The 20,298-nt window shown below is 29.2% G+C and overlaps 3 protein-coding genes and 1 non-coding gene across 4 annotated transcripts; 2 read left to right on the forward strand and 2 right to left on the reverse strand.

Moving 5' to 3' along the window:
* Positions 1 to 6,295: 6,295 nt before the first annotated feature.
* Positions 6,296 to 8,443, reverse strand: LOC114183905 (large ribosomal subunit protein uL29-like). Its single transcript, XM_028071084.2, has 4 exons — positions 8,303 to 8,443; positions 8,058 to 8,193; positions 7,806 to 7,962; positions 6,296 to 6,486 (listed from the first exon to the last, which is right to left on the reverse strand). The coding sequence occupies exons 1-4, from the start codon at positions 8,304 to 8,306 to the stop codon at positions 6,412 to 6,414; spliced, it is 372 nt and encodes a 123-aa protein (XP_027926885.1). The 5' UTR covers positions 8,307 to 8,443; the 3' UTR covers positions 6,296 to 6,411.
* Positions 8,444 to 8,674: 231 nt separating this feature from the next.
* Positions 8,675 to 8,748, forward strand: TRNAV-CAC (transfer RNA valine (anticodon CAC)). The gene has a single exon. It is a non-coding gene; the product is annotated as a tRNA-Val (tRNA).
* Positions 8,749 to 9,184: 436 nt separating this feature from the next.
* On the forward strand, positions 9,185 to 10,631 carry LOC114186112 (protein SODIUM POTASSIUM ROOT DEFECTIVE 2-like). The gene is made up of 2 exons (XM_028074137.2): positions 9,185 to 10,019; positions 10,311 to 10,631. Exons 1-2 carry the CDS (start codon positions 9,611 to 9,613, stop codon positions 10,454 to 10,456), a joined length of 555 nt encoding a protein of 184 aa, XP_027929938.1. The 5' UTR covers positions 9,185 to 9,610; the 3' UTR covers positions 10,457 to 10,631.
* Positions 10,632 to 12,343: 1,712 nt separating this feature from the next.
* Positions 12,344 to 14,862, reverse strand: LOC114183020 (11S globulin seed storage protein Ana o 2.0101-like). Its single transcript, XM_028069851.2, has 3 exons — positions 14,573 to 14,862; positions 13,065 to 13,785; positions 12,344 to 12,673 (listed from the first exon to the last, which is right to left on the reverse strand). Exons 1-3 carry the CDS (start codon positions 14,766 to 14,768, stop codon positions 12,520 to 12,522), a joined length of 1,071 nt encoding a protein of 356 aa, XP_027925652.1. The 5' UTR covers positions 14,769 to 14,862; the 3' UTR covers positions 12,344 to 12,519.
* Between the last annotated feature and the right edge of the window lie 5,436 nt (positions 14,863 to 20,298).

Here is a 20,298-nt window from a genome sequence, read left to right on the forward strand (position 1 = left end):
TCGTCCCTTCAACTTAGGCCGATTATGCTTGACCTTTAGCACAGACTGACATGGCTCGACCTTCGACCCTAGTGCCTCGGGAAAACTTTCAGCTTGAGTCCATCCAACTCAAACATTAGCCTGAGCCTAGTCGACTTAACCTTTGGATTTGGCTACTCGACTCGACCTTCGACTCGTTTTGATCTTCAACCAAGATCGACTCATCTTGATCTTCGGCCAAAGATGACTCGTCTCGAGCTTCGGTCAAGATCAATTTGTGTCAACCTTCTGACTCTTCTCTAACTTTGGTCAAGGTCGACTCATCTCAACCTTTGGTTGGGTCGACTCGACTAGACCTTTCGCTTGAGTCAATTTTTCTCGGTCTAAGACTCAACCTTTAACCCGAGCCTACTCAGTTTGACCTTCGGTCTGACTGACTTTTATCGACCTTCATCCCAATCTGACTCATCTCAATGATCGACTCGTCTTGATTTTCGACCAAGGTCAACTTATCTCGACCTTTGGTTAAGGTTGACTCTTTCAACCTTCAACTAGTTCCAATCCTTCTAACGAAGTTTACTCGGTTTGACCTTCCACCCTAGTCGACTTTGCTCGACCCTTTGACTTAGATCGACTTAGCTAAACCTTCAGCATTGTACGTCGAGTTAATTCAGGTTGAGATAGAGGATGAACAGAGTCGACCATGACCGAGGATCTAGACCAGTTAGCTTGTACCAAGGATCGAGACGATCAGACTTAGACCAAAGGTCGAGCCAAATTTGTTTGATCTAAAGGTTAATCCAATTATTTTTAAAATAAAATTTTGCCTTAAAAGATAAAATAATTATCTTTATCCAAACAAGAAAATTGAAATTTAAAATATTTCAATTACTCCAAACAAACTATCTAAAAATGAAGATAATTCAATTATAAATAATTCAAATATAATGTATTTCAATTTTTTTTTATCCAAACACAAGATCAAGATAGTTACATTATTTTTTTATTAAAAATGTTAAAAATATTTTTGGAAAAAAAATTTAATGACTTGAAACAGTTGACTTAGAACTTCAATTTGGGGAGCAGATAGGATGACACTCTTATAAATAATCCATGCACAATATAAAATCCAAATTGATGTAGTAAAACATGTTAATTAAGGTTTGGTGTTAATTAAATTGGACCATTTCCCTCCTTTAAGGAATTTTGTTCCTATTTTGGAGCTCCTTCCTTCTCATTTGGTACCTATTTGGAGTTACTTGGTCAGCAATTTGGGCTTCATTACACTTATATTCATCTGCACTAATAGTCAACTGTTATTTTTGTCCACTTGCTTTATCATTTCATTTTCATCATTTTTATATGTGAAAATAACAGAAAAACAGTTTATATGTGGAGTTATACCTTTTTGCTCCATGTTTTGTATTATTTGTTCCTATTTGTTTTAATTTGTTCGATTACATTATCTTTTGATTCGAAATACAACAAAAAAAAAGTTTAGTTTTTATTAAAAGGCCACGAATAAATTAACATAAATTTTGCATTAAGTTTTATTCAAAATTGAAAAATACTAATTCTTTTCTTATTTATATTATTATATTAAAAATGTTCACTTTTGAGTGTGTATATTTATTTTTTAATTTTACTTTTTAATAAATAATTATGTTTTTCAATTAATATAATTATCTTACTAATTTTATTTTATATGTGATTTTTTTTTAAATTTACTTATTTTTTTAATTTAACAGTTTTTTTTTTAAACTGAATTATTATTTTTTAAATTAAAATAATTATTTATAAAATAAATAAAAATTATTTACGACAAAATTATAACAAATACTTATATTTATTTTTTATAATTATAATTTTTTTATTTTTTATTATAAAAAATATAAATATATATTACATAGCTTTTTATTTATTAGTACTAATAAAGTAAATTTGAGACTACGATTTTAATTCAAATTTTTAAAATGAAATTTAGTTTACTTTGTTATTAATATATCAACTGTTTATTTACATACATACTAAACTTTAGATTTAGTTCTATCCTGACACTCTTTTTCCTTTCTCTATTTTTTTTTTTCATATAATAGGTCATTGCATTGATCATGTCAAACTTTGTCTATAATTCTTAAAAGAAAATCAATATTCTTTTTTATGTTTTCACTTTTAAAAATTATAAATATATATTAATCATATAGTTTTAAAATAATCTTTCATCAAATCAAACTATTTTATGTTATCAAATATTATATATATATATATATATATATATATATATATATATATATATATATATATATATACACGAATTTAATACTATAATATTTCAAAACATTATAATATCTAGAGTTATAAGCTCTAAGTATCATAGTCATAATACATATATAAAGATACAAGTTAGTCATTTTTAAAATCAATATTAGAAATTTAAATTTTCAGTGTAATTAACATGAGATGGATAAAGAGAAAAAATTCATCGAGTTTTTCATTTTTCTAATAATATATTACTTGAAATTTGTTATTTTTGTATGCTTTAGAAATAATATATTAAAAAACCTGTTTATGCTCCCCAACACTCCTTAGCTGAAAGAAATATAAAATTAAAAATTGAAAAGACCTGTCAAAGAACAAATCTTAAAAATAAATATTTTTCATTTAATATAACTATTTTATAAAAAGATAGATGATTAGATTTCTTTATTTTTGTTAATATATATATATATATATATATATATATATATATATATATATATAACTAATTCTCATTAAACCATAATGTTTGAATTTCATATCAGTTTTATCTATACTCTGTTTTTTTTTCTTCCTAAAAATATATTTTTTAGTTGTGCAAGTGTTATGTATATCATTAAATTTCAATAAATTCTATATTAACCAAATATAATTTATTTAAGACAGAATACACATATAGAGATTAAAATTTACAAGTCAACTTATAGAATTTTATTGAAGTTACTATACTGCTTCTAACAAGTGGGGAATAAATTATAAATATGCAAGTTCAATATCTTATGTCTCACCTTTTCATATATTATGGCTACATTCATAGATCTGTTAATAGTCTTCTTCTTCTTTTTTTCACAAAACAAATTTCTTTTAATATTGTGTTGTAAATAACTTTATAGTTTAATGCATAAATATCTTAATTTTTTGTTGTATTTATTGTTTAATTTAAGGAATTTACTGTAGACATTTCAGTACTAAATATTTCTTGCAATACTTAATGAATATGTACTGTGTGGAATATATATATATATATATATATATATATATATATATATATATTATTAGTTAAAAATTTCAAAATTATAAGTGAAATTTATAAAAAAAAAAAGATGAAAAAATGAAAAATTGTAATTTTTTAGTTTTTGTTGAATTTTAGTTAATATTATATAAAAATAATGCTATGCAAATTTTTTCAATAATATAAGTTCAAGATTAAAAGTCTTGTAAGACCTACTACTTAATGATCTTATTTATTTATTTATTATTCTTATCTGATTATATTTTAGTTTAAAGTGAATATTATTTTTTATGAAATTTAATTATTTTTTTTTCTATTAATATATGATTTTAATTTTGATTTTCTCTCCGTTGATTTAGTCTTAGATTGAAATTTGATTATATTATGTTGTAAGTCTCTAATTTTTTTTTGTACTTTTTAACTCTCTTAATTATTATTCGAGTGCAACTCTTGATGAGATAAGGAAAGTTGTATATGATAAATATTATTGTAAATGAGTTAGACATAAGTTAAGTTAAAGTTGAATTTGAAGTTAGATGTGAAGATTATGTATAAGTTAAGGAAGTTAAGGACCTTTTTTGGGTGAATATGTAATATTTTTTGTCCTTTAATCTTAAAAAAAAATACTTAATATGATTTTTTTTAACATGTAACTCAATAATGTTTCCAAAATATCATACTATATTTTATATATATATATATATATATATATATAATATTGTATGTAGTACATTTTATTGGAAATATTTATATTTGGATAAATTTGGTTAGGCATTGGTACTAAAAACCTTTTATAGTATAAAATTTTGTTTATGTGAGGGTATTAGAACTCTTACTTAAACTAGAAAGGGTAAAGAGTTGTGAATTTTTCTTATAGCAAATTGTTTTTATTTTTTCCGAATACTGGTCTCAATCTTACTATAAATTTAATCACTAATTTATTAAATTAAAAATATTTCATTCTGAGTTACCAAAAAAATCAAATCAAATTATAGAATAACTTATAAGAATTATAATTTATCTACAGATGTAAATAATTATGTTCTAAATTATTTAAAATGTTAAGATAATTTATATATGATTATAAACTTTTAAATTCAAGTAAAATATATCTATGTGCCTTTTTTACGAAATATATATTTTATTAAAAGATATCTATACTCGTTGAAATGTTGTGATATTAAGATATTCTTAAATTTCCTTAAACTGCTTGATAGGTAACATTTTTTTTTAAATCAGAAAAGTACGTTGATATTTATTTTTGGATATACATTATTGAACTTCTTTTTCAGATGTTTGATAAAAGAAATTCTAGTCACCTTATTGGGTATTTATTGATATTACCATCTTGACTTATACTAAATAACACATATTTTGTTTAATTGTAAAATAAATATATATCTTTTATATGTTTTTTAGTAAAGTAACATTTAGTCTTTTGTATAGTTTTTAAATCCGCATTTGTTTTCCTCTTCCATTTAGTAAATCACATTCATTTTTTCTATGGTTTTATAATAATAACATGGTACTCAGTTCTCTTATTTTATTAATGCAAAATTATTTATTTTTTTATTTATAAAAACATATTTAATTTCATTTAAAACAAATTTATTAATATTTTAATTTAAATTTTTGTTGATATAATATTTTTAAATAAAACAAGGAAAGTGGTGCCATTTTGGTAAATATCATTAATTAAAAATACGGTAAAAGTGAATGTTTATTTAAAAATTAAAGAAAATATAAATATAATTTTATTCAAAGATATCTAAAATTAAAGAAACATAAGTATGGTTCAGTATGAAACGATATAATCTGAGTACAATTTTCCTCACACAAATTTGTTTGATACTGTGTTGTAAATAAACTTCCACGCATCAAATTTGGATCTCTTATCTTTATGGTCAATGAGCAAAGTTATTTTTTATTATTAAGATATATAAAAATGTGTCGTAAAGTACGTGTGTGCGTGTGAATATATATGATTTAATATATTATATGATGAAATGAGATGATATAAATTAATTTTCATATTGCATGAGATCCTGAAACGATATATAAACTAATTTTAGTTACAGCATTGAGAAAAAAATCTAATAAAAAATAAGGTATGCAAACTTTAATTTTGATTTAGATCTTACACTTGTAGCAAGAAGATATATAGAACAGTAAAAATAATCACTCCGATATAAAAGAACTATGAATATTAATTCTTATAAATTAAATATTAGTTTCTATTGAAAAAAAATTGAATAAAAATCACTCAAAAAATATTATCCCAATTTCATACGAAATATAGTTAATATTTTCATAGTTTTAAATTGTAAATGAGATTTAATTTTATTATTGCAGTTGTAAGATGAATGTGTTGTACATTATTGATATTAAATTTTAAAAGCAGTCAGAACTGAATAGGGCATGTTTGGGGGCTACCATCCTATGATATAAGCAGTCAAGGTTGTACACTTAGACAGTTAACACAACTTGTCCAAAATGGAATTATTACTACTAATAGTAATGATAACAGAGAAAACCAACATAAATTAAACGTGATGTGTTATTTCAAATAACTTATCTACCTTAGATTTTCTTACAAGTTGACATTTTAGAGTCATTACACACTTTTTTCAATCTTCCATTACTGCGCCACATTAATAGCTTTGACGACGCCTTTGAAAATCTATCTGTGCAAAATATTGAGACTGCTATGCAACTGTCCCATCTTTTTTTTCACTACTTTCCAAACATAGCCAGCATCTAACAAATGTAGTAATCGAGGGCAGTTCCCTTAATTGAATGAATGAGGAAAAGAGAAGTCTCAAAACTTAACGGTGTCCCAAATATCATATATCTTCAACTAGTGAAGTTAAGAGCTCACGCCACTAGAAAATTTTCTATATGATCTGCGGATTATATTAAATGGCGAATTGTGTATAGAAAGAATATAGGTTTACTTACGAGCATACACAAAATTGAAAGTTCGTCATACATGACAAAAAAACAGACTTAATGTAAAACAAACTAATTTTTAGTCCAATTTAACGATGATTAAAATGAAAACCGGAGAGAAATGACATAAAAACTGAGCGACTGCAAAAAATAATCGTACTTCAAATAACAAAAGAAAGTGTCTCCAAAATTATAAACCTTACATAGATCTAGCATTACACCTTAATAGCATACTTTCGCATCGGAAAGTACAATTCCTTCTTTGTCTCCCGCTCTGTCTTCAATGAAGCCTGTAAAAAAGACGGCGAATTCATTCAGATATATATCAGAAACCTATAAGGCGAGAAATATCTATCTCAATTCAGAAGCTCAAAATAGGAGAACAATCCACAGCAAAACGTCAGAGGGAATATTATACAAAATAGATCCAGCACCCCAAATCAACACAAGGAATTCAACTAGCATGTTCACCTTTACATTAAACTAGCCAGAATCATAACATAAAAGCTTAACAGTGAAACTTCCAATCAATTTCCTTGTTTCATCTTGAAGACAAGTTATAGTCCCGATTGTGGTGAAACATCCAATCATGTTCCTTAGTAGAGCGATAGCAAAGGTAATAGAAATATTATTTATGACAAAAACTATAATAAAATATTCTTATTAAATGATATCAGAAATATCAACCATCATACCTACAAATAATAGATTTTCTAAAGAATAGATTATGGAATGTAGGAGAGTTCAAGATGGATGCAACCTTGGAAGATAAAAACAATAGAAAACAGTCCGCCATCATCTAACTAACACAACACAGGCATCAAGCCGAATAATAGATTGCCATTTTCCTAACGTAGCCTTGGGAAATAGCTATCTGTTTGGATGTAAGTGTGCACGTGTTATAATACACGGATATCAGCAAAACCATACTTAGATGCCACCTGAACTATAATTTTTCAATCAACAATCATCATCAAGATAGAAAGTACAGCTTAATGCAAAAGTTAAATTTCAGTTAATCACCAATCCAGATAAAAAGAAGAAAATTCTGATAATTCGTTGAAGACAAGAGAATATATAAACCAATGCAGTTGCAATTTGATATCTACAAATGTTCAAACGTATCACCTAATGCCTATCACGTTATAAGAGTTTTGCTCAACTCAAAATAGACTATTTGGAAAAAGGCAGGAGGAATTGCAATTAGAAAACATTGTAAACATACACCATCTCTAGACACACACTTCCAAATCCTATGAACTTTTTAATCGATAATTATCAAGTAGCCACTTATTTCTACACTCATTGAAACACAACCAGCAATTTCGAGCCATTAGACAATCTAATCCTGTCCAGATGCATTATCTCTTTGGATTTCATCTTTTCATCCATCAACCTTACACACATAACAGGTAGATACCAATTCAGTCCCTCCCTGAGCTGTGATAATAATCTCCCTTATATAATTCTCGGAGTAATAAAAGTATATGTCCTCAAGTTGGTATATTTTACTAAAGTTCAGGGGCCTATTTGATAGAATTTTCAAGGGTATATCCAAAAAACACAGTAGAGCGGGAAAAAGATGAGAAGAACGAGACATGAATGGTACCTGATGTTTTGTTAAGCGCCTTCTGATAGCCCTGGTCTTCTTGGGGCGCAGATCCAAAGGAATGTACTTCTTGTTCTTGTAAGCCTCCCTCAACGCTGCTTTTTGCTTCTGGGAAATCACCGTCAGCACCTGCGCTATCGAAAGCCGAACCACTTTGCTGCATCCACACAACAAATGCATTGAAATTCGTATCAATTTGAATTGAATTAAGGATTAGGGAATTGAATGAAATCAAAGAGAGAAGAAATGCACATTTTGGAAAGCTTGTTTGGCGCCCCGCCGGTGACCTTAGCGACGCGGAGGAGAGCGAGTTCTGCTTTGAGATCCTTCAATTGGTTCAGAAGCTCTGCTTTCGTTTTGTTCCTCAGCTCGTACACCTTGATTCTCGCTTTTGCATTGCACAAAACAAATTGGAACATAAATACATAAACGAAATCGAAACCGTATCGAATGAAATAGCATCGTAGAAGTGCAGACAGAGATAGTTTGAATCGTACCCATTGCTAATTCGAAGGTCGCGTGGCGCTGCGAAGAGGATCAAAAGAGAGAGAAACCCTACCTACTTGGTTGCACTATTTCTTTTTCTTACTAAACCCTAATCCACAAAATAATCATAACACAGGTTAACATCGTGTGGATCTGGGCCTGCCTTCTACCCAGTTAACAGTTTATTAAATTTTGTTATTCCACACCGTCTTATTTCTAAGTTTACCCCCCCTATTTCTGAAAATTTGAAGTAAAAAATATTCCCTCCAGATTCCATTACTTTAACATTAGTTTTTGTAAAATACTTATTGAATTAAAAATCATTTAAATATGTTGAAAGTATATTGTATCATATTGTTTTAATAAACTTTTCTGTCAATTAAGTCTGGGTGGTGTAGTTGGTTATCACGCTAATCTCACACACTAGAGGTCCCCGGTTTGAACCCGGGCTCAGACATTTAATTTTATTAAAATCTTTTATAAAATGTCATGAAGGAGTCACATTGAAAAGAGTGTTTATATTATTGAACACTGAACCACAGCGAAAGCAAAGTATTAATTAACAAGAATCCATGTGCAAAGTACGTTACCCGCAATACTTTTACGTATTCTATTTTCGTTTAAAATAAACAAAGAATCTCTGTCTAAAAGAACCACACCAAGCTTTCAAGATTAGTTTGATTTCAACGGAAGAATAAAAACTACAAAATAAATATCAATGAAAGGGAACATATGGAACTGTTATGGTAGATTACGCAATACACGTTATCGTTGATCCATAAATGCGCCATGCATGCCCTTTTGCCCGACAAAAGATGCAATTGCTCTGTAACTGATAGATTATATAATGGTGAAGTTTAAGCATAAAAAACTGATAGATTAAGATAAAGGTTGGTAATGGTCAAGATGAATATGCAGTATGCAGCAGCAACCATTTAACAGCTTTATTAAACTGCTGATGCTCGAAATTCAAGATTTGAATGTGAAGTATAAGCATTCTTCAAAATTTCTGAGGGATGATATATTTATTTAACTCAAGTTCTTTATGAAAAAGTCTAAAGATACTAACACAGCACACACATTTTAAAGGAACTGAACTGACCCAGTTCTACTTTGCAGTAGTGGAACGTACTATTGCTATTTTTTTTTCCTTCACCTTTTTCTTTTTCCCTTCAAGTTCAAAACTAAAAGCAAGTAATCTGGTATCATTTGCATCACTCTTTTGCTAACACTCACCAATCTCTTCAAATTCTTCACTGCATTGCTCAGTTTTTTTCTCAGAACACAAATATTATCATCACAGCACAGCCCTGAAAGGAATGAAATTGTTCTGCTCTTCCACTGCTTCCACAGCAGTAAACTCTACTATGGATCATCATCATCGTTCCACAGTACGTAAAAGCACCAAAAGGAACTCCAGTGTTAGAAGAAAAATCCAACTTCGTCTTCCTTGTTCATCCATGTTACCTATAAACCCTTTGCCTCACTGGGACGTGCGCAGAAAAGGTTCCGTCACTGATTTTAATTTTTGTAACAGTAAGAACTTCAGTGGTTCATCATCATCCACAATGTATCTCCTCGGTGACGCTCCCTTCATTGATTTGGTGTCTGGGTTTGATCAAATTCCTTCACACAAGCCCACCCTGCAGAACCACGTTGTTTTGAGGGTGTCATTGCACTGCAAGGCCTGTGAAGGAAAAGTTAGAAAACACATCTCAAAAATGGAAGGTCAGTTTACATATCCACCTTAGTTCATAGAAAAGCTAAGCAAAAAAAGTTTCTAAATTTATATAAACTTAATGTTCTGTTTATTTGGGTTAAGTAAGAAATTGTTCAAAATGTTCATAGTAGTGACGATTTATCAGACATACATCTTGCTACATATTTAACCACCCAAAACACAGCATGTGATAATGAAGTTTTTGGGTTTTATGGTTTCTTCAATGGCTTAATAGGGTCAAAGTTTATGTTAATGAATCTAATTTACATGTTTTTTTTTTTGTAATTATGTGTGTATAGGAGTAACATCATTCAGTATAGACATGGAGGCTAAGAAAGTAACAGTAATCGGAGACGTGACACCATTAGAGGTTCTGGCAAGTGTGTCAAAGGTGAAGAATGCACAGCTATGGCAATCTCCAAAATCATCTTTGCCTTCAACGTGAGTTAAATGAAAATTAACATATTAATCTTAATTTCTTCTCTGTCATCACCCCACCTTTTTCTTATGTGTTGGTATGTAAGAGTTTGTATTAGTACAAAGTTTGATGTGTGTGTCAAGCTTGTTTATAATGTTTGTCTAGTTAGATTGGTGAATGGAATGCAGTTTTTGTTGTTGTTGATTAGTGTTTACTGATTCCTCAAGTTGAATTGTTTCCAAGTAGTAGTTTATATGTAGTTTCTTTAAGTGATTTTAGCATTGTTATGAGAATGGTCACGTTCAAAAATTTAGAAATTCAAACCAAAACTAGCCAAGAAAAGTAGCTCTGTCTCCAAAATGAGAAGTGTTCTATTCATTATCTTGATGCTGAGCACTAAACAATAATGTGTCTGAGTGTGTACATGTTTCCATAACCATAAACATGAGAACCTGTGCACATGTTATACACTATTATTTTCCCCACTGGGTCGAATATGATAGCTTCGCTTTTTAGATAACAAACTAGTGGAGCCAGGGTAATGCATGCGAGTCAGTGGTAGGCACATTCAAGGCCAGGCTGGTTTGGGACACATTCTTCATCAAACACTTTCTGTTTTCTAGTATTCATTTTTCAAGCTAATATGATTCATGCTCCTCAAACAACCAATGTGTCCAACGTTGGTTAAATCCAATGTTTATAAAAGTGTAAGGTGTTATTAATTATGGTAAGGATGCTACTGCTACTGCAATTCAATGAGAAGGTTCATGAGTACCAATCAGTGGCTTCATTTTTCCTTTTTCTGTCAAGTTGTACCCCCCCCCCCCCCCCCCCCCCATGCACGCACCAATGTGATAGTAATGAGTAGAGTACACTTTATGATTTCATGGTCTAGATCACTTGGCTGTAGTGGGGCTAATATTTCACGCCTAATGTTTCGTCTTTTTGTTTTGATTTTGAAACTAAATCGATCTTAATGGTCAATTCAAAAAGCATTATTTGTTGGCAGAGAAAAGAGAGTTATCTAACTTTGTACCTAATGTTTGATTGTTTTTATTTCTTTGGCTAAATCGTGGACTGCTGGAAAAGGAAAATACCATGGAAAACAAATATGAACATCTATGACCTGTGCATGAATGTTACTCGCATCAAATGATTAACCTGGTTTCGTTATAAACAAATGAATGATAACATTTGTTAAAAGCTCAGTGTAGGTGTAAAATGAGGATGAAAGTGGAAATCGAATGTACAGAAAGGTTTTGGCTAGTCAAAATTCTTATTCCACTGCTTTTTTTGATGCCATAAGAGAGAAGCTACCTTTCTTTTTGTGAAAATAAGATATACTAAATTTAGTTTGATTTATATTTAATTTAAACTTTTAATCAAATCATTATTTGAGATTCAATTGGATTTTAAAGTTTTGGATATAAAATTAACAAATACTTTTTACAAAAAATTATGATTTAAAAAAAAATTGTTAAATATTTTATAATACAATATTGACAAATAAAGAACAAAAGCATGTTATTGACAAAGATTTAAATGCTGATGGAAAAACCTCATAGCAATTATTTTTCAATTAAAATTGATTTCGTTAAGTGGGTGTATAATTTGATTTGAGTATGAATTTTCCTTATTTAGTGAATAAAAGTCGTTCAAGCAAAGAAGTTTTGCTCAAACGATGATATGAAAAGGATGTTTTTGTTCGAATAGTAGACCGTAGAATTTCAGAAAAATAGAATAGGGGAAAAACATAAAATGTTCGAGTTCGAATAAAACATATTGGTTTTTTGTAATTAGAAGCATCTATCTCCAATATCTGTTGTTTAGGAATATATAACTATGGTCACTATCTTGAATGATATAAAAGAATAAGAATAAAAGTAGGTTAAAAAGAAAGGATCAAAGAGCATGTAACGTGAATTGGTAATAATTCGAGTAAAATAAAGAAAACACTTTAAAACAGTGAAGTAATTCCACTAATTCGGTAATTCCTCAACACGTTACCCCTTTTATTTTCCGTTAAGATAAGACAGGATGGGGGAACCTTCACAACCAATCGATAATGGTGGATTGGTGGAATGTTTATTCTAATTTGGTGGAGGGAAGAAAATAGCATCGGAAGTCCTCTTTGAACGGAACAGTTGCTCCACTCCTGAATCTACATTGAAAGCAGCTTGCAGAACAGAAGGTGATAAAGCCTTCCACACAGAAGAACTTCCAGCCAAGTGGGTAAATATAGGACTGCCAAAGTGAAAACCATTATGGTTAGAAAAAAAATGTTAAATTTATGGGTTACCATCAAGTAATACAGAATAGTTGTTCATCAATGGAGTTTTCATTTTCCAACCAAATAAAGACAGGCAAGTAGTACATTAGGATCAACAGTTTTCATCTATGATTGATGATGGGTTCTGTGTCAATCACTGGTTGGAAAGAAATTATTAAGACAAGAATTAAAGTGTAGAAGTCTGAAGTATAAATCAACCAAAAAGGGTTAAGTTTTCTACATGGTTATGGTTAGGACCAATATCAAATCCATTCAAGCAACAAACAGAACATCAGATGAATGGTTACTTACTTCTGCACTGAAAATAAGATGAACAATAATAAGGTGATGATGAGAAAGGCTTACTTAGGGGTGGTGATTATAGAGAACCACTCCATTCCCTCTGGATCAGCAATTTTTGAGACAACAAAAAACCTTGGCACAATGAACAAATTACCAGCTTTTATAGTTGTCTCCAAAACCCTATGACCATCAACTCCAACAACCTGAACCCGACCACTACCTCTGATGATATATGTAACCTGCAAAGCAGAATCACAAGAGAATCCTGGAGAGCACATGGCTCCTCCATCCAACTTCACAAGGTCAGCCCCTAGCCCAACATCACCAACCAAGGGAAGATTCTTGGTGTTCAACACCACAACCCTTCCACCACCCTTGATGTCAACATCCAATGGAGCCTCTTCACAGTTCAAGGCCATGCCAATCCGGTGCTCCGGTTTAGGCTCCGGTAGTGTGATGCTTCCGTCCAACTGCACAACCCCTTTGCCCAATTGTTTTCCAACAAGGGTCTTGACATCACTCTCTTCCAAGTCCCAAGCCCTGCCCACAAACTCAGCGGAAAATCCCGTGAAGATTCCATTGGAACCAGTCAGAAAAAAATCAGTGAATTCACCAGCCTTGTGAGCCTTGGAAGTGTCTCCAAGGAACAGAACAATCAACTCAGTTTCTTCTTTGTTATACCACCATGTCACAACACCAAAGGGGAGTGCCAGCGCATCCCCTTTCTTGATTGCAACAACCTTCTCTTCTGATTCAGGCAACACTATTCCAGCCACTCCACTTCCTATGGAATGAAAACACAGATACACAGATAATCAATACAATATCATTTTTTCATAATTTCAAGCAAAGAATCACTCAGGGCCTGTTTCATTCCCTTCTCGTCTCATTTCAGGTTTCATAATCTTTCCTGAATCAATGTTTTTTTTTTTTTTAATAAACTCATCTAAATCAATAATCAATCCCGCATGGACCAGCAATTAATTTCTTATTAAATTTCATTAAGGTTTGAGAAATATTTTTGAAATAATTGTTCCAAAAACTAACAAAATAGAGAAAACTTTTTCACATCTTCCATTTTCATCCTTTTCAATCTCTCTCACTTCTTACCTAAGTCTTACCTAAGCAACCTTCTTTAGCTACATTTTGAAAAAAAAAAAAAAAATTATAAAATACAAACACACCCTTAAAATAATTAGTTTAATTTGAAAACACAGGTCAACATAAACATGACTTCAGAACAAGTATTACAAAGTCAAAAAGTGTAGTCCAATTAAATCCTTAATTTCCAAAACAAAAATGCTAAAAAAGCTAACACTAAGGATCCCAATTTTTCTTTTAAAACTTAAAATCCCAAATCAACCTTTTAAATCAATATCCGATACAACATACGACAAATTACCTTCACAAATCGATGCATCGGGAATTATCAATTAAAAAAAATTCAGAATACAAGAATTGAAAACGAGAAACTTCCGACAAATAGTTCTGATCAGTTGTATAATATTAAAAACATTACCAATTGTGGACAATGATTGAAGATATGAACAGAAGTAGCAGAGCGAAGATACCTTGAAGAACATAAGCGACTTTGGAAGAGTCAGAATATCGAGGAAGGGCGAAACCGTTTTTGCGCAGAGAGAGTTTGGCGGCACCAATGTTACCTTCGCGAAGCATGGGAAGTTCAGAGGGGGACCAGGCGTGGTAGGACCCACCATCGCCACCATAAACTTTCTTCACCAGCTTGGGAGAAAGATCAATCTCCATCTTCTTCTTAGCTTTTTCAGTGGACCCAGAAAATTACAGAGAGAAAAAGAAAGAGATTTTGGAGTTTGTGTGTGATACCTGATATGATGCGTGAAAACACCACGGGTATATATAAAGGTAAGTGTAACAGAAATGGAAGCGGCATTTTAGTGACAGTTCACACTTCACTACTGGTTCTTGTCCTAATCTCATCCAAAATTAATGCAGGTAGGTAATTCAACTTTTTTTCTTCTTTTAAACACCTCAATTAATGATAATCAAAGATTATCAAGCAAAACAACTAAGAAATTTCAGATATATTTAATATTTATCAGTATCAACTGTTCTACCAAATAATTAATATTTACGCGTGCTATATATGTTAAATGATGCTTACTTATAAGTATATAGTTTTTTCAACATATGTTTTAATTTAATAATGTGTGAATAAAAAGGTATTTATTTAATTTAATTGGGGATTTAATCTACAAGAGGATTAACAAATGTCGTGTTTTTTATTATTACGTACTGTATTTATTAAATTTAATAAATGTGTTTTTTTTTATAAAAACACATTTAAGGACATATATGTTTTGTATGATAAGTGTGTGAAATAATTTATAAATTTAATTATTGTTTAAAAATAAAATTTTTATTATTACAATAAATAAAAATACATGTATTATGTGCATGTGTGATCATTTTATATTAAAAAAATAAAATTATTACTATTATTAACGTAAATACAGAAATGTGTATATTTGTATGTATTTTTAAATATATATATATATATATATATATATATATATAATTATTTAAACTGTACAAATAATTAAAATAATAAAATTTTAAAAAAATAAAATATGTATATAAATATAGATATTGTTATAAATTTAATAAATTTTAGTTATTGAAATAAAATATATTATAAGTAATATTATGTAAATAATATTACGAGTAATTATTTAAAATTGAGAAAAATAGTTAATATAAAGAATGATAAAAACGTAAATAAAAGTTTTGGAATTTTTGTACGAATTGAAGTCTTAGTTTTAAGGATGTTTCATGTTTATAACATGATTAAAGAGCTAATGTGATGTTTGTTTCTACCTTTCCCATATTTCTATGCTTTATAATACATCTGGATGGGAAATTTTGAGAGATAATTGTTTTTTTTAGATAATCTGAAAATAAAATATGTTATTTTAGGAAGAATTTTTAAGGAAATTGAAATTATAGAAATTTATGCAAAATAATTAAGTTATTTAAAATTATTAAATTTCAAATTTCACTTAGAAAATTAAAATTTATAAAAAAAATTATGCTTTTATAAATTCACATTTACCTTTTTTTTATAAAATTCAATTCTGGTCAAGACATCACCAACTTGACTAAAACAATACATCGATAAAATTACTATTTTTCTTTTAATGTTGATTAATTTTTTTCTTTTTCATTTATATTGATAGTGGTTGTTTTTTTTGTAAGAATTATTTTTATTGTTGTAAATCATTATTATTTTTTACTCCATGTCAATTTGTTTTCAATCTACGCTGAAGATCCTATTTTATTTTCTTCTATATGTGAACTGGATTGGATTGGGAACTATTTTTTGGTAGATGTGAATTGGATTTTTTTTTATTGACATTTGTTAGGATTATTTTTATCCTGTTAACGATTTTAGTGAATCATTTATCATTAACAATAATGTTATTCTTTGTCAATCATTTATTAGAATTTTTTTCTGATAATGAGTAGGGTTTACCATCTTCAAACAAAGTTAACTAACACTGCTTATAGTTAATTTGAAATGTGAAAAAAATGTCAACAAACATCAATAAAAGGAAATAAAAAAAATAAAATTGTATAATTGTAAATCGTCATGTGTGTGGTGCATGTTAGTAAGTTTATTACACGTGTTTTCAATTTGAGGATTCTAAACTACTTATCGAATATATTATTCAGTTAATTTGTAGAGTTTATCAAGTTTGTCATAATGTTACACGATAAAATATGAAATATTTGCACATGCAATAAAGTTTTTAAACAAGTGAAAATAAACATTCAATGTCCATTTAAGGATCGTTATTATTTAGCCTCTTATTATTATTATTATTATTTATTTTTTATTTTTTGCATAACATAGTTCTTTTATGCTAATTTACAATTCAACTAATTTAATTTCACGTGATTTTGTTAACTTTGTTTACCTAGTATATTAGATAATATGAAAATATATTTGATTCAATTGTAGTTGACTAATCTTAATTTAGTTATTCTATTGACTCGATTACTAATTTAATTCTTAAAAAGTTAAGATCTATTTCACTTGAGTTTAACATGATAGACGCTTCACAATAATAGTCTAAGCATTTCTTTGTTTTTCTTAACTATTTTGGATTTTATGCGCAATATTACTTTTATTATCGAATCACTTTATACTATGGATGAAATATGATTGTGGAATTCCTTTGCTTGCAACGGGATATGTATATATATATATATATATATATATATATATATATATATATATATATATATATATATATATATATATATATATATATATATATATATATATATATATATATATATATATATATATATATATATATATATATATATATATATATATATATATATATATAAAGATACGAAGAAGTGTTATTTTTTGTGATCTCTATTTATTTATTTATTTTTTAAATTTTTTTTCTATTTATTTATTTATTAATTTTTTTTTTTTGTGTTTTGCAAAGGAGGATGTTATCTCCTTTTATGTTTATTATTTTCTTTATATATCTTATACATGTGTGTTTGTATTTCAACCATGTTATCTTATTCTATTAGGGTCAGAATATAATGCTTATATTGGTTTTAGTTTTATATTATTTACATGCATGTATATTTTAGTGATTTGTTTGTAGGTAACAATTGAAATGAATAACAATTAGGTTGTAGCATGGCTCACAAGAGTTTAATATATACATATTTATATGTATAGACATTGGCGTGTTTTAAAAATATTATAGAGAAGAAAAATTAGTCATAAATAGTAAACAACACAAAACACTCTTTGAGTATAGCAGCATGACTAGAACCACCTTTAACTGATTTTTTTTTGTTAAAATTCTAAATAGAATAAAAAACTCATTAAATTTAAAATTATAAAACAACAATAGAGTCAAATATGAAGGTAGTGATGACAATGTTGACGATGTTGATGCCAGAGTTAGAGATGGTGACATGATAGCCATGAATGTTGTGATGGTCGACAATACTAAAGCAAGTGTCGTTGACATAAATGCCAGTGTTATGATGGTTAATGGCAACGATAGTGATAAAAGTGTCATTATTGATGAGAATGTCATCAAAAGTTGTTTGGTTCAATTTTGATTTGGGAATGAGAATCCTAGGACAAAAGGTTCATCCTTACAAATTATTTTATTTCATGGGTTGGATTTTTTAGCAAACTAAAGGACTTTTTTTTAACTCAAAACCTAGCCTAATAGAATGGATTGACGCGATGCAAAATCAATTGATTTCATGAGCATTGCATGATCCTACTGTTAGTTCATCGAATCTTCATTACTCGCAGGATCATACCTATGAGTGTGTGAGAATATCTACGATTTTACAACATTGGTTGATATATTAATTTTTTTATTTTTAATTAAATATTTTCAAATAAGTTCACAATAGGCTAAATGTCATCGCATAAAGATTACATTAAAAATATAAAAGAAAAAAAAATGAAAGAAAAACATGAGAGATCACACCAAACTTTTGATAAAATTACATATCACACATAGGCAAAAAAGAAAAACAAACTTGTTGAAAGAAAAATGATGTTTTTCTTCACGAAAATCATTCCATACTTTGACTTCCACATACTAGGAAAGAAGTAAATTCCTCATCGTATTAAAATACTTATCATTATCCAATCCTCTTACATTTTAAAACAAGACATTTAATATCTATAGGTTTTGGCTTTAGAGGTTGTAGTATTAACTTTATTTGGCCTACCCATACCAGGTTTCATTATAGTTTGAATTGACTCATAATCCTCCTCAGTGTTAAAGTCTTCACTTTCACCGATCATATTAGCTCATTTAGAAGTTAGTTTAAATTCTCCGCAATAAGAGCTTTCTTAGACATCCAAGGATTAGGGTTTGTCGTTGAACTACTATGAGTCTATTTTAATTGTTATAAACCATGCAAACTATTGAGAGTGACATCCTTTGGAGAAGGCATGCTAACCAAGGAATCATATTTCACTGACACGCCACCATTAAAATTCTTAACAAGAGAATATCCATTCACAAAACAAACATTATCATGATTAACCACCATTGGTCATGTGACTAATCAACAATCTTTACAACAATAGGTTGCATTGTAAAAGACTAAATCACAAACTCCACCATAGGTTCCACAACAGGTTCCACCATAGGCTCGACCATAGTCCTACCACTTGAGCAAAAAAGCCCTTAGTCGCATCATGTGCACCAGCCACAATAGGACGATAATGTTGTTGTACTTTTGTGCTAGCTTTTGTTTCCCCACAACAAATAACATTAGCATCTTGTTGTAATCTTTTACAACTAGATATATCATGACCAATCATTTTACAATTTTGAACAAAATAAAGATGATTTCTCACACTCCACATCAACAATAAACACAAATCTTTCTCTATCCACAAGCAAATTAGATAACAAATCAATATCGACTAAGACACATGCAAGGAAACCTCAAGTCTTATTCTTAGTATAATCATATAAAGAAAAAAGATGTACAAATTCCACGTGCTATTGAGAATTTTGCTTTCATAATACTTTAAAGGAAGGTCAGGAATGTGAACCCACCATTGAGTTTTCATGAGTTTCATGAAAGTCAGGACAAAATCTTTTATGCAAGAAAAAACACAAAGAATGTTAGGAGATAAATTTAAAGTTCCAACAACCAAAATTCTTCGTGTGTCTTCTAAAGAAGAAGAAAAAATCATATAACCTTTTGCCAAGTGAAATTGTCTTCCATTAACTCAAATTGTTTTAAAGCAACGTAAAGTTTTTTGCAAAAGGTCTAAATATATACGCATTTTATCTTGTTTTGTTAACAAAATATAATCGTGCAAATGATTTTTGCACTCCTCCAAACTAGCAAGACAAATTTCTTAAAAAATATTCACAAAGACCATATTCCCCTTTATACAATGACAAGATAATTTGGACAAAAGAATATCACACGCATTATTAAAAACTCGGGTAAATGTTCGTTTTTTTTTGTCCACATATTTGAAAAAGATTTAGAGAAAAATAAGTTTCCATGATATTAATCCCGTAAGCAATCTTGAGAAATATGAAACTCTGAAGAAGAAGTCATACATATGCATCATCAAGCAACAAACATCCCTCTATCCAACCACTCAAATCGAAGGTGTCAAATTTGCACTTGAGTTTCAATAATATAAGCGATTTCTAGCCACCTTTCAATCACATATACAAACTTAACCGAATCCAACACACAATCACGAATGAGTACTTCACGTGAT

The sequence above is a fragment of the Vigna unguiculata genome, chromosome 5 (assembly GCF_037176805.1).
Source record: "Vigna unguiculata cultivar grain cowpea cultivar isolate G323 ecotype 2 chromosome 5, ASM3717680v1, whole genome shotgun sequence".
NCBI classification, from domain to species: Eukaryota; Viridiplantae; Streptophyta; class Magnoliopsida; order Fabales; family Fabaceae; genus Vigna; species Vigna unguiculata.